The sequence below is a fragment of the Arachis ipaensis genome, chromosome B03 (genome assembly GCF_000816755.2).
Source record: "Arachis ipaensis cultivar K30076 chromosome B03, Araip1.1, whole genome shotgun sequence".
In the NCBI taxonomy this organism is placed as follows: Eukaryota; Viridiplantae; Streptophyta; class Magnoliopsida; order Fabales; family Fabaceae; genus Arachis; species Arachis ipaensis.
The window spans coordinates 16,771,557-16,786,237 of NC_029787.2; the positions used below are offsets into that span (position 1 = coordinate 16,771,557).

Here is a 14,681-nt window from a genome sequence, read left to right on the forward strand (position 1 = left end):
ATGATAAATCAGAGAATACAATATTTTAAATAAAATTAATTTACCTAATATTTCTTTTATGTTTCTTGATGCGCAAATAAGCAACTAACTTTGCCTCCTGCTCCTAACTTCCACTCTAACCCCCATCTCCGATTTGCTAATATTGCTACTTTAGAAGTTAGTTACATAATCTATATAGCCATTATTAAAAAAAAAATTGGGCCTTCCTCTAACTTCTGTTACACACCACCGCATAACCGAACTCCCTTTTAATAATATGAGGTGCTTAATTAATTAAGTGATTATATTATAATAATAAATAATTAACTGGTAGCATTTAGCATATCAATATTTAATAGATTCATGTCTCTCTCCTGTAGATTTATGTGGCTGAGATCACGTTTATTTCACGCCTAAGATATTGGAGACTTATATATGTTTCAAAGGCATGAATGTAAGCTAGCTAATGCACGCAATGATAAGTTAAGAGTGTTAATCAATGTCAAAGAAACACCCATCTTCCAATCATTTTGGTTTGTGCTATTTTAATTTGAAAATAACCCTTTTTCTCACCACGATTGATTAGTAACTAATAAATTATTAGATTCGCATTCCTTTCCAATATAATCATCTAATGTGGCTTATGATATATTATTTATTCATCCTTATGTTTGTGTCATGTCTAATATATTGCCAATATGCCATCGATACTTCTTTATCTTTCTTTCTTCTTCTTTTAATTGCAACGGAGCTTCTATTAGAATTTAGATTTAGAAGTGTGCATGGACTAATCATATTCGGTACTTTTAACTAACCCGAAATAATTTATGTCTACCTTAATTTTCTAAGGTTACTCTAAAACCTTAAATAAATTGATCAACTTTCAGGAAAAAAGAATTAAAATGACTATTTATTTTAGTATCAACATAATAATTAAAATATATACAAAAAGCAGTTCACTAGGGCTACCAAGCGTTCTGCTAGAATTTTGAGATGTCCCACCAAAATTTGTCTTTTTTTTTTCAAATTTAAATTTGTTTAGATTAATAAACCATAATTGTTGCTCTGTGTCCACCACACCAACAATCAGCAAGGCTAGGAGAGAGGAGAATCATCATCACAATGAGCCAAATAGTGATGGTGAAAAAGAGGAAGTCGTGTTTCTTGGAGAGGAAGACATTTAAAATGGTGTCTATGCATGCACGAAAAGTTTAAGAGGCTGGCTATTTGCGGATAGATCTTTTTCTGTTGGAATAATAGAGAATACGATGAAGATAAATATGGAGCAACCTGGAGGGATCTCGGGTGAGTGCGATTGGATATAATTATTTTCAATTCTTTTTCGAACAAGAATCTGAAATGCTCTGTATTGAGAGGAGCTCGCCATGGCTTTTCAAAGGCTTCATTCTGCACGTAAGGAAATGGAGGGAAGAGGATGAGACTAGAGGGAATGTGATTTCGACATTCTCGGTTTGGCTACAATTTCGGAGAAGCCAGAGAGTTTCAAAACGAAGGAGGTAGGGCGAAAAGTGGGTGGAAGCATATGAGAGATACTCGATATCGGTTTCTTCGATGTTAAGGGCAAAAGGAACCAGAATTCTCAAGGCAAGGGTAGAATTATGTAGAGATCGAATATTGAGGGACATCTTTACAATTGTAGGACCGAAACAGAATTTCATGGAGATTGGCCTTCGGTATGAAAGGGTTGGAAAGTTTTGTGTCTATTGTGTAAAGATAGGCCATGAATTAAAAAGATGTAATAACTTCATTGAAGATTCAGCCCAGAATTGTGTAAAAGAAAATAAAATTGGAGAGTGGACAAGGACAGACCAAGTGGGGAGAAGAATAAAAGATAAGGAAGAACCAGGATTTGCTACCTTAACCATAGCTGGGACAAGCTTCCTTCAACAAAAGAAGAAGCCTACTCCTGATTGGTTGTTGGAGGATTTTTCTAAATTAAAAGTGGCTGATATGAAGGACAAAGAGAATCAGGCAACTGAAAAGGCACCCGGGATCTTGGCTGATAATATAAGAGGAAGGGAGATTGATGGATTGATGTCAGTAGCCAACATGGGAGAAGCAATAATCTTGCAAGACATCACATACCAACAAAATATGGAGAACTTAGCTTTGGACTCTTATTCTAAATTCCCCAAAACGAATAAGAATCTGGAACTGAAGAAGTTAGCAAGACATAAGGATCAGAGCCGAAACCAGAATCTTGGAGGGAAAAGAAAGATAGATGGAAACGAGAATGAAGACAGCTTGAAAAGAATCTGTTCGAGAATCAACATGCAAAAAGGATGATTAGGTGGAGGGTGCCAGCCGTCAAGTGGCACCCAAGGAGATATGAGGCTAATATCATGGAACTGTCAAGGTTTGAAAAGACCCCTGATAGTCCATAATCTCAAAGGGATTGTTAAATCCCACTCTCCCGAACTTGGTTTCATTTGTGAAAATAAGAACCAAGTTCGACAAGTGGAACGAAAGCTGAATCTAATTTGATTTTATAATCATCATATTGTGGAGCCGGATGGAACAGTAGGTGGGATAGCTTTTGGATGGAAATATGGGCTGAATGTGCAAATTACCAAATCAGATCGGTATTTCATTACTGCCAAAATTCTTGATGTGACTATTAATGAGAGTTGGGGGGTGGTAGGTGTGTATTTCGGCACCAATGAACAGACACGCTTTTATCAATTTGTGGAGCTACATCCTATTATTCAACAGTTTGAGGGTAAGGTTATTATCTTGAGTGATCTTAATGCTATTTTGTCTCCGTTAGAAAAAGAAGGTGGCTGTGATAAAGCTCCTTCTACCATTTTCGCATTTAGTGATTTTATTGATGATAATTTCCTCTTAGATTTGGATATGGTTGGGAGGCCATTTACATGGTCAAATAGACATAGAGAAAATGAATTAATTCAGGAGAGATTGGACAGGATATTAGCGGGGTAACTAGCAGCAGCAATATTCTAACTCTGTGGTTATCAGACTTTCTAAACTAGGCTCGGATCATACCCCTTATTACTTGACACCAATCTGAATTCAAAAAGGTCGAAGAGACACTTTAAATTCCAAGAAAGATGGTGCACAGTAGAGGAAATAAGGCGAACAGTGGAAAAGGTTTTGAGAGAGGAGATTGATGGCTCACACATATTCACCTTATCTCAAAAAATTAAAAGATGCAGGCACAGAATTATTCAATGGCAGCAAGAGAGCAACTACAACTCTAAAAAAGAAATTGACCAGCTCACTATTCGCATTGATGATCTTTCGGCAGTAGGGACTCTAGGGGCACCGAATTAACAGAGCTCGAAAGGAAGCTATAAATTGCTTATCAGGATGAGGAGCTTTATTGAAAAGCAAAATCAAGAGGCAAATGGATTAAGGAGGGTGATCAAAACACTAAGTTCTTTCATCAGAAGTTTAGATCGAGAATCAGAAGAAATAAGATATGAAAGCTAATTGATGACAAGTGAGAAGAAGCTATCTCCAACGCTGCCATTGCTGCGACTGCTGAAAGATACTTTAAAGGTATATTCTCATTAGAGTGTCATGATGATCCAGCCCCCCATTCTTTGATGATTTTTATCCTAGATTATCAACTACTATGAACCGAAAGCTCAGAAGGCTCGTTACTATGGAGGAAGTGAAATGAGCAACATTCAGCATATACCCTCAGAGTGCCCCAGGTGATAATGGGATAATAGCAAAATTCTTTCAGGCTTATTAGGACATTGTGAATGGTGATGTTTTTCGGGCAGTATGGAGCTTCTTTGCGAGTGGTCGAATCCTCAAAAGCTTTAACCACACGCATATTTGCCTCATTCCAAAAATATCGGATGCAGTCAATATGGCTCAGGTGAGACCTATTAGCCTCTCAACGGTTGTTTATAAAATTATATCTAAGGTGATGGTGCACAAATTTCAAGGTTTAATAAATAAGCTTGTTAGTTTAAATCAGAATGTATTTATCAAAGGTCGTATAATATCTGATAACATTCTGATAGCTCATAAGTATATGCATTACATAAAATCCAGGAAGCAGGGGCTAGAATACGAAATGGATATCAAACTAGATATGAGCAAGATTTATGATAGAGTAGAATGACACTTTTTGTGGTTTATATTGGACAAATTGGGTTTTGATGATATTGTGATTAATTGGATTCGTGAATTGGTAACTGATGTTTCGTATTCTGTTGTTGTGGAAGGTCAACCTTATGGTTTCTTTAAATCAAATAAAGGTATCCGACAAGGTGATCCTCTATCCCCGTATCTTTTCTTATTTTATGCAAAAGGTCTTCCCTTCTTGCTACACAAAGCAGAACAAAGCAATGCAATTCAAGGTATCCAGCTGAATAGACGATGCCCAAGAGTAAACCACCTTCTATTTGCGGATGATTCTCCTATTTTATAAGTCATCTAGTAATAGTTGAGATAGATTTCTAAAGTTGTTGGAGCACTACGAGAGCTTTAGTGGACAATGGGTTAACCTTAACAAATCCGTTGTTTTCTTTAGTAATAATACTCCACAATCACTATGAACTCAACTGGCAAAGACTCTAAATATTGGCCATGTTGGTGTGTAGGACAAGTATATTAGTCTACCATCCATTGTGAATAGATCGAAGAAGGCGACATTTAGTTTAATCAAGAAAAAATTTCGATAGAAGATGATGGGGTGGAAAAGGAGACCTCTTTCATCAGGTGGATGACATGTTTTACTTAAAGCAGTTCGTGAGGCAATCCCAATATATACTTTGTCATGCTTCAAATTCTTCGACACTTTGATTTTAGAAATTCATAGCAGGCTGTCACAATTCTAGTGGGGAAAAAAGGGGTTTAAAGAGGAGAATGGTTTGGATAAGCTGGAATACAATGATTCAGCTATAGAAGGAAGGTCGTTTAGGAATCAGATACCTAAAAGCTCAGAACCTAGCTCTATTAGAAAAATAATTCTAGAGAATAATCATTCAACCTAAGTCCTTACTAGCAAGAATTCTCAAAGGAAAGTATTTCAGATATTCTGATGCAATGAGAGCAGAAATAGGAACATTACCTTCATAGGGCTGGCGAAGTCTTCTAGAGGGTAGAAATATTGTTGAAAAAGGCCTGAATTGGCAAGTCGGCTTGGGCTTCTCCATAAGAGTTTTTGACGATCCCTGGCTATCTCCCCCATACCCTTTCACCATTCCCCGAAGTTCAACCCTCCACGCAGTAGCTACAACGATCATTTGGGTAAAAAAACCTGTTAAATGAAGAAAAGCAGTGGAATCAGCAACTAGTTCGAAGCCTTTTTCCTAAAACAATTAGCAATAGAACTTTTTCAATTAAAATTGAGGAAGAGGAGGATCAAATTCAATGGGCACTAAACAAGAATAAGTTTTATACTACAGCCTCAGGTTACCTAGTTGCATATAATTTTCTCCATGAACCCATTGAGTTTTGCCCCCCACTCATGCGTCAAACGGAACTTTGGAACTCTATTTGGAAGCTTGGAATTCTGCACAAAATTAAATATTTTTTTTATGGAAGTGTCTCCATGAGTAGCTCCCTGTACTCTACATTCTCCATCGGCGGTTTCCTTCCACACCGGAAATCTTCTCAAATTGCCAAGAAGAAGATGAAATAGTGGTACACTGTCTATTTAATTATATGCAAAATGATAGAAGAAATCTGGAATCAAAACCACTATTATCATACCTGCCAAGAGCTGTTGGAGGTAGCAACAAGTTTTATGAATGGTGGTTGGGAATTCTTAATGTAGTCAAGTGGTGCGTGGAATTACACTTCGCACAACTGAACCAACAAGTGCATTGGGTCATCCAAGTAATACCTAAGTGAGTCAGAATTGATCCCACGAGGATTGTTGGCTTGAATCAAGTTATGGTTATCTTGTAGATCTTAGTCAGGCGGATAGAAAAGTTGTTTGTTTGTTTAAAGCGCATAAAAGTAAAATAAAAATAACGTTACTCAGTTGATGGTGAATGCAAATGATAAGAAGATGGTTAAAGCTTCAGAGATGCTTTGTTCTTCTGGATTAATTCGGTCTCACTGTCTATGCCAACTGTGAATGATTTCTTCTATGACAGATTGTATATGATCAACGTCTTTCTTGAGAGGTCGCCGATCTTCCTCCAGGATGAACACCAGGGTTAGTGCGCATCTAGTCTGATTGAGGGTGAAGCTCCTGCAGTCCATTCCCCCCTTGATGATCCTGCTCAAAATGCCACAGACAAGGTCAAATCTTCCGGCTCAGAGAATACTACTCCTTTGGCTCTAGCCTTTACCATAAAGACCCTAATCTCCCCATACCTTGGCTGAACTGGTGTCTCGAGAAGTTCCCAACGAAGTCGTGGATTAGCCATCTAAGAAATGTATAATCAAGCTAGTGGTTCATTGATATCCGATGAAAGACGCTCGCTGAATCCATGTAGAATAGAGATAACCTTGTGTCGGTTCAACTCATTCATAAGGTTGAAGAACGAAGATACATCTTAGAATAGAGAATCAAACACGAATTGAGATAGAACAGTAATACTTTTATTAATCCATAAAACTCAGCAGAGCTCCTCCCTTTAACCTAGGAGGTTTAGAGACTCATACTGATAGAAAATACAATGAAAAATAAAAGTGGGCAATGATTGGTCAAAGATCCTAAAACCAGTGTGATCTTCTCCTTTAAATACTAATCTAATAACTAGGAATTACAGAAATAAGATAGGCTTAGGCTTGTAGTGCAAAAATCTACTTCTGGGACCCACTTAGTGAGTGTTTGGGCTGAGCTTGAGTGGTCTCCATGTGCTAGTAGGGCTCTAGAGCGTTGAACGCTGGTTAGGGGCACCTTTTTGGGCGTTGGACACTGGTCACTCTTTTGTGGGCGCTGGACGCCAGAATAGGGTAGATGGCTGGCGTTTAACGCCAGTTTTGGGCCTTCAATTCTGAAGTAAAGTATGGACTATTATACATTGCTGAAAATCCCTGAATGTTAGCTTTCCATAGCCATTGAGAACGCTCCATTTAAACTTCTGTAACTCCAAAATAGCTCTTTCGAGTACAAGGAGGTCAGATCCTGACAGTATCTGCAGTGTTTTCTCTGCCTCTGAATCAGACTTTTGTTTCAGCTCCTCAATTTCAGCCAGAAAATACTTGAAATTGCATAAAAATACACAAAATCATAGTAGAATCCAAAAATGTGAATTTTGCACTAAAACCTATGAAAATATAATAAAACTCAAATAAAAGATGCTAAAAACTATATGAAAATGATGCCAAAAAGCGTATAAAATATCCGCTCATCATCAAGGCAGAGACAAATTCAATCCATCTAAGTCTCCATCTTGTAATTCTTCTCTAGAATATATGGATAAATCGCAATTCTTGGGTCCTTGAAAGTGATCGAGGAGCTCCAGTAGAGATCCTTTCTTCTTCGGTCAAGCTACTCCAAGAACTTGAAAGGCTGTAACAATTCTCAGCCACACACTCTTCGTTCTTTCTTTCTCAATTGAATATTTCATCTTTTTACATTTCTTATTAATGTAACCTTGGATGCACTACCCTATTTCTTCTTTTGTAGTCTCCACCAATAAACATCATTCTTTTATTTGCATCAATAAAATTTAATATCTTTTAAAAAATATATAATAATAAAAATTTTGTAATGTTAATTATTGATACTATGTATGATCATACTAAAAAAAAGACTATCATATTTGATGATTAATTGCCTTGTATTAAGTGGACCAATAAAAATTTATCAAACGAGCGAATACTTTTATACTCATTCTGGCTATTTAAATTTAATCATTGTCCGTGAAACATTGCGCTATGTGATCATCAGAGACTGAGTCAGGATAAGTTTTAGAGAAAGACTAAAAATTGATTTCACAATAAAAAGAGATTAAAATAAAAAATTTAAAAGGGCTAAAATAAAAATTTATATATAATTTATAAAAAAAATTAAAGTTTAGGAGGGATTATTGTCCTCCTTGAATTGTGTAAGGCTCTATCATTGCTCAACATCCCAAAATATTGTTAGCCCTCGTCACCTATTAAAAAATTAAATTAATAATTCTCTATAATTGTCCTCCTTGAATTGTGTAAGGCTCTATCATTGCTCAACATCCCAAAATATTGTTGGCCCTCGTCACCTATTAAAAAATTAAATTAATAATTCTCTATAATTGGTTGCAAAACGATAATCGACTGACGTGTCAAGTGTGTATGTTAGATAAAAATGATTTTTTAAAATAAGGACGGATAAGTCCCTAACTATGTCCTAAAATAGGATTAATAAATCTCTCTAAAATTATTTGACTACTATATTCTTGATTTAGCTACTGGATCTATTATACTTTATGCATACTCCTGCAGAATTTAGAATTCAAATTAATTCACTAATTTATGTTCATGAAATACATCAAATAGACTAAATAGAAACATTAACAAAAGTTAATTTCAATTCCTTACTTTATACTTTATCACTATATACATATCCACTACCAAGCCCACCGATTGAAGAATCTATCAATTTACATGCATAAAGAAATAGATCACAATTCATAACATGTATAAACTTACAAAGCAGATTCAAAATACAAAACCACTGCCCCATAAAATATTATACAGTAAATATTATGACTTGTAAAATTATCAGTATGTTCACATTATTTGTATAAAGTTATGTATGCATAAGCTATGGCCATAGTCAAATTAAGTATACCAAAGCTAGTTCCTCAATGATTATAGATTTGTTTCCGTCCTTTTCAAAATGCTTATAGGAAAACCGTGCATGTTGCTCCCACCTATCAAGTGCTTCAAGTTGATGAACACTGAGTGTAGCTGTACGAAACTCATCAAAATCCATCCTTCTATATTGCAATGCATTAAGCTGCAACCCAAATTCATTTTAATCAGTGAGCACTATTGGTGTAAATGCTATTTATATAATGTATGGAAGCATTGGTATAGTTAAATCATAGAGAACTTACTGATCCAAAAAAGTCAAAAATGCGTGACTCCATAGCATTTGTTGCGTTTTTCATCGAGGCCTGACCATGTCAAATTTGTGAGATGGCAAACACCATCATCTTAACCAAGTATATAAAAAGAATTTGAAACAAAACTCCTCCTTTAAATAAAGCAGTTCGTCTACAGTTAATGTCTTAGAGACTTAGACAGTACGTATATTGGTGTCCATCAAAATAATATTCTACTTAGTTATTGAGAAGCTTAATATATAGTGGGATCATTTAAAAGTAGAAAGAACAATAAATAACAAAGAAAAGAAGTACCTAAAAATGCAATGCTTCAGCTACCTTTAATATTGGCAGCCGGTGTCCTGTCTGGTGCATCTGGCAGCCGTTTTTCATTACATTCAAGTTCAGAGTCAGTCATGAGTAGCATGAAAGAAAAAGGATGCCACTTAGCTATTGCACAATATCTTTAAGTGTGCTTTCTTCTTTTATCAATTTTGAAAGCCCAGCCTCATTCTTAGCCAGAGCTGATTTAGCTTTTTCAATTTATTCCATCTAAAACTTGACACCATCTCTGAAGAAGGGCAAAGTGTGCAAGGTTAGGGCTAGGACTTTCTGCAGGTCGAAAATACACATTCTCTATCTTCTCTGTCAGTTACTGCTTCCATCACCAGTGAATTTCTCCTACTTTTTCACTGGTGATATGTCTAGGTATTTTGAGCCACAAATTGATTTGTGTATACTCCACATCTGCCTCAATCACAGAGGAAAAGAGAGAAAGAGAGGGATAGAAGAAATTAAGTAATGATCTTATTTTTAAAATATGCATTTAAACGTTACACAACTAACCTCAAATGAATCACTCTGCAGAATGCCTCTTGATAGGTAAATGGACACGGTTCTACGAATCCAATAGCGGCGGTGGCATCCATCACCGCCGTCGCCTCATTTCTCTTCTTTTTTCTGTCGATCTAACATCCTTCTCTGTGATAGTCGCTGTCGTCGCCACCCTCTTCTCTTTCTTTCGTCGTTCTTTGTTTCTTCACCGTTGTTTTCTTCTTCTCTTCTCTGCGACGTCGAAAGAGGAAGTCTTTCCCTTGTTGGTGCCAACTACTCCTCCTTTCAAAACTTGCAGCGCTCTCTCTTATCTTCTCTTCTTATTAATAATAAAAATGCAACTGCAAGTCCTGGAATAAAATCATTTCCAATTTGAATTTGAATCAAAATCCCGCCTAATTACTTCTTTATTTGAGAAGCGTCCAACTTTAAGAGCAAATACTTGTCAATCACACACAGTTTTACGTGTCGGGCATAGAACGCTCCACTTATCGCTCATAGACCACTCTACTACTCTCCTATTTTATATTAATAGATGTGGCAAATTTTATCTCGCACATATTTCAATATCTAATCGACACCATAATTAACTAGACGAAATTTTTTAAGAATCATTTTAAACATTAACCAATAGTTTCACGTTTCATTGCTACGAGGGGCTATGACCCTTCACCCTTTTCTTGTTTCAATTAGGAGAGATATCCATTTCTCATGCCAAATATTTCATCCCCATACCCCAATAATCGATACCACACTTTTGGAATCCATTCAATATTTCACCAATCACACTAGGACGGAAAAATAATGTTATGAACCCTCAAAGATATTGATAAAGTAGTCCATCAAAACAGTGGACCGATCCATGAAATACCGGTCTTCTCAAAAACATTAAAAGAACTTAGAAGGAGGCAAAACAAAATAATGAATTTTTCTCTTTCTAGTTTTGACTTCTAAACCTAAGTTGACTTTTACTATTTCATCACCCTATAGGACTTGTAATTTGTCAAGTTTGTGTGTTCACACATATGCACAGTCAAATTAAAAAAATTCAACCCCTTTATAGGATCTAGCATAATAACGTGAACAAAATTGATACTAATGTTCAACCAATTTCGGTGGTTCAACACTTAAACTCACCAAATCAACTTGCCCCCTAAGACCCCCATATTATAATTTTCCTAAGTCTTAGTTAGCTATGATACAAAACAAAGGATATACTATACTCTTTGAATGGCATCTCAACTATTTGTATCTTGCACTCAGCACACTCTTAAGCTTCAATCATAAAATAAGCAACCCTTTTTTGCCACGTGTCAAGCACAAAACTATTGCCGACGGAAAAACCTGAAGAGTTAGCGCCAACCAAATTAAGTAGCCAACCAATAAAGAGAACCTTTTTCAAAAACCAAAGTCTCACATCGGAATTACACACATGTATATATAAATAACAAACTATAGGACTCTGCATTATTCACCATAATATTCTTAGTCCTTTTCTTATATTCTTCATTCCAAATTTCTTGCCAAATATGGAGTGGAGTAGAGGACACACTATAGGCCATGGATCCTCAGGCACCGTATCTATAGCCACCCGCCGTGACGGCTGCCGTGTATTCGCCGTGAAATCATCGGAGCTATGCAATTCAGAATCTTTACAAAGAGAACAGAGGATTTTATCTTCTCTATGCTCTCCTTATGTGGTTAATTTCAAAGGGAGTGACATAACCATGGAGAACAACAAGCTCTACTACAATCTCTTCATGGAGTACATGCCATTCGGAACCCTTTCCTCGGAAATTAACCGGCACGGCGGCCGGCTCGATGAGGCAAAAATTAAGACCTACACAAGGCAAATTGTGCAGGGGCTAGAGTATATACACTCTAAAGGGTTGGTACATTGTGACATAAAATGTTCCAACATCTTAATTGGCACCGAAGGCGCCAAGATTGGTGACTTGGGATGCGCCAAGAGTGTCGTCGATCCGCGAATCAGCGGCACTCCGATGTTGATGGCGCCGGAAGCGGTTCGGGGAGAGGATCAAGGGTGTGCTAGTGATATTTGGTCACTTGGGTGCACCATAATTGAAATGGCTAAAGGTGAAGCAGCGTGGCCTAATTTGTTGGACCCATTTTGTGTTCTTTATCACATTGCATATTCCGGTGAAGTTCCTGAGATTCCATGGTTTCTATCTGAAGAAGGTAAGGATTTCTTGGGGAAGTGTCTAAGGTGGAATCCAGAAGAGAGGTGTACCGCTACTCAACTTCTTAATCATCCTTTTCTCGGAGAATTCAATTCCAAGGTGGAATCAAATTCAACATCGCCAACAAGTATTCTTGAGCATGGGTTTTGGAGCTGTGTGGAAGAAGGTTCTCACACAACAAGAACAACAAGCCTTGGGGATTTGCCACCTGACAGGGTTAGAATGTTGGGTTTGTGTTCAGAGGAATCATGTTGGGCATCATGGAATGATGATGATGATGATGGGAACTGGATCACAATTAGAAGGAATGAGTGTGACTCATGGGGTGAAGGGGTTTTTGGTAATTTTGGGTCAGAGACAGCTTCTAGTAGTAATGGTGGTTTGGATCTGAAGGAGTTGGTGGAAAGCAATGTGAGTGGTAGAAATTGTAGTAAACAATAATAATATCATTTGTAGCGATGGTAGTGTTGTAGTTAGAAATGTAAATTCTGTTAGATTTGTTATGAATGAATGATTTTTTTTTCAATGTGTTTCATACTTAATTTGTGTTTGTTTTTATGGACATAATACAATATGACATTAAAATAGAGATAATAGAATAAAAACACTAAAAATTATTTTTTTATATATTATGTTTAGATGCAATGTACAAAATACTAATATAATGTCCTGTATTATATTTGGATATATATAGATAAAATTAAAATATTATGTACGACTAAAATAGTCATATGATTCTAAATTTTTTTGCCTCGTATAACTAATTTAACAGAGAAGGAGAATATGTAAAAGTACAAGAGATTACAAGAAGAATTGGTTTGTGAATCAACAAGTTAAAAATGATACTGAAATAACAAAATTAAGAATAAACAAAATAACATAACTAGAAGAGTGAATTAAACTTCCATTGAGTAAACCTGCAGTATCTCATAAAAAAGAGGATAAACATCAAGAAAGAAGGAATTATTAAGTCAAGTAAGAAATTCTCTACAAAAAGAAAAGAGTACTTGAGAAAAAAGAGAGAAAAAAGAAGAACAGAAATAGAAAATTGAAAGGGCAGGGAGAAAAGAGCACCTTTCTATCAACGATGTTGTATAAAAGAAGCTCAAATTAGAGAAAATAAGAAGGGATAATAGTGGAATAACAAAAAATATCTATGGACAAAAAAAAACTCATAAAAAAAATCTGTGGCTATCTTTTCAAATTTTTTGTCTATTATTGTCTTGTAAATTCTAAGAGAAGTAATTTTCTTAAAACTTATTTTCATATTTATTTAAAAAAAATTATCCTCCACAAATGACTCTACGTTATAATCAATTCGTACTTGATCAACTCTACAAATGAATTTAGAAACAATCCAACACGGATTTTGGACATAAAGTTTGATAGATGATGTTCTGGCCTTATTCAACCATAGACCAAACAACATTTGTTGGTAGCCCTTTAAAAATGGAACACTTTTTTACCTCTCCGGTGAAGAAGAAAAAGAAATTGAATTGGGATTTAAAAAGGAATGGGGAATGGCAGGTCCCAGTTGGTTGCCTTGGTTTTAATCCCTTTCCTAAGTGCCCAAAATTTGTTCTCTATTATTTGCTTTAGTTGTTGATTCCTATGGTCTATGGACAATGAAGCATAGGGAACCAAGGTGGCCACCATTTAGAGCAATGTGTTTCTCTGTCTTTTGTTGTTGCCATTTGCTTTGTCTTTTTCTTCTTACCCTCTTTTTTAAACCTATTTTGATAGATTAAGTGATTTCCATCTCTTGGCAACAAAATCATACGATCTACAAACGATAAAATATCTCACAGATTTTATATATACAGGTAACATTTTTTACAATTGCAGGCGTTTCAAACATTTAATGTAAAATAGAAAATGCAACAACTACAATGTTAGGTGTATGTGTGCATGTGGATCCATAAAAGAGCAAGACAAGTTGTGAGAAGCAGTGGACTTGGCAGGGTTTTGGTAAACCGCCACCATCTTATATGAAAATTTCAGAGGCTAGAAAACCAAAGTCAATCCAACCATAATTCACATTTTGAATCTTCTAGAGCTTCAATTCAAGAGAACTCTGATCTGGTCAACAAGGTATTCAACTTCATTCCCTTGCACTGTTGTAATGATATGATGTCCGATTTTCGAAGCATCTTTGTATACTACTGGCCATAATAAAAATAATTATTTTTCCAACTGTTATAATGCTTCGTTATTTCTTGTACTTATTAATTAGCTTCTATTTATAGAAAGGTTGCAATACTATACAAAAACGTGAAAAAAGTGCATGGAATGAGATGAAAGTATGTTTGACCATTGATATTGTTAAAAAATGTGAAGTAGTTCATTTATCAATAATTATTCTTTTCGTGTAATACTATTATTATTTTTTCACCATCCGATACATGTTTCTTTTAAGTATATCTTATAGAAAGAGTTTCAAGTGTACCGGAAATACCACTGTTTCAATTGTTTTAATCGTTGATCTGAATTATAAAAAATATATATAATATATATTAATTGAAATCAACGGTTAAAATAACTGGAACACCGGTGTTTTTCGGTACATTTGAATTTTTCGTAAAGTTTTAAACTATACAACTTAGATTTCACTATTCATCTTTTAAGATCCTTATTAATTTTTTAATGTTATAGCTACATTGTCAACTCTATATTCTTTCAG

General features: G+C 35.7%; 1 protein-coding gene and 1 long non-coding RNA gene across 2 annotated transcripts; one reads left to right on the forward strand and one right to left on the reverse strand.

Annotated features, from left to right (window-relative positions):
* Nucleotides 8,782-10,066, reverse strand: LOC110269583. Its single transcript, XR_002358359.1, has 4 exons — nucleotides 9,813-10,066; nucleotides 9,282-9,713; nucleotides 8,979-9,038; nucleotides 8,782-8,878 (listed from the first exon to the last, which is right to left on the reverse strand). It is a non-coding gene; the product is annotated as an uncharacterized LOC110269583 (long non-coding RNA).
* On the forward strand, nucleotides 11,179-12,527 carry LOC107634285 (mitogen-activated protein kinase kinase kinase A-like). Its single transcript, XM_016337828.2, has one exon. The coding sequence runs from the start codon at nucleotides 11,330-11,332 to the stop codon at nucleotides 12,440-12,442; it is 1,113 nt and encodes a 370-aa protein (XP_016193314.1). The 5' UTR covers nucleotides 11,179-11,329; the 3' UTR covers nucleotides 12,443-12,527.

What these genes read in the sequence shown, in the direction of transcription:
- LOC107634285 (XM_016337828.2), top strand. Translation starts at nt 11,330, where the DNA reads ATGGAGTGGAGTAGAGGACACACTATAGGCCATGGATCCTCAGGCACC.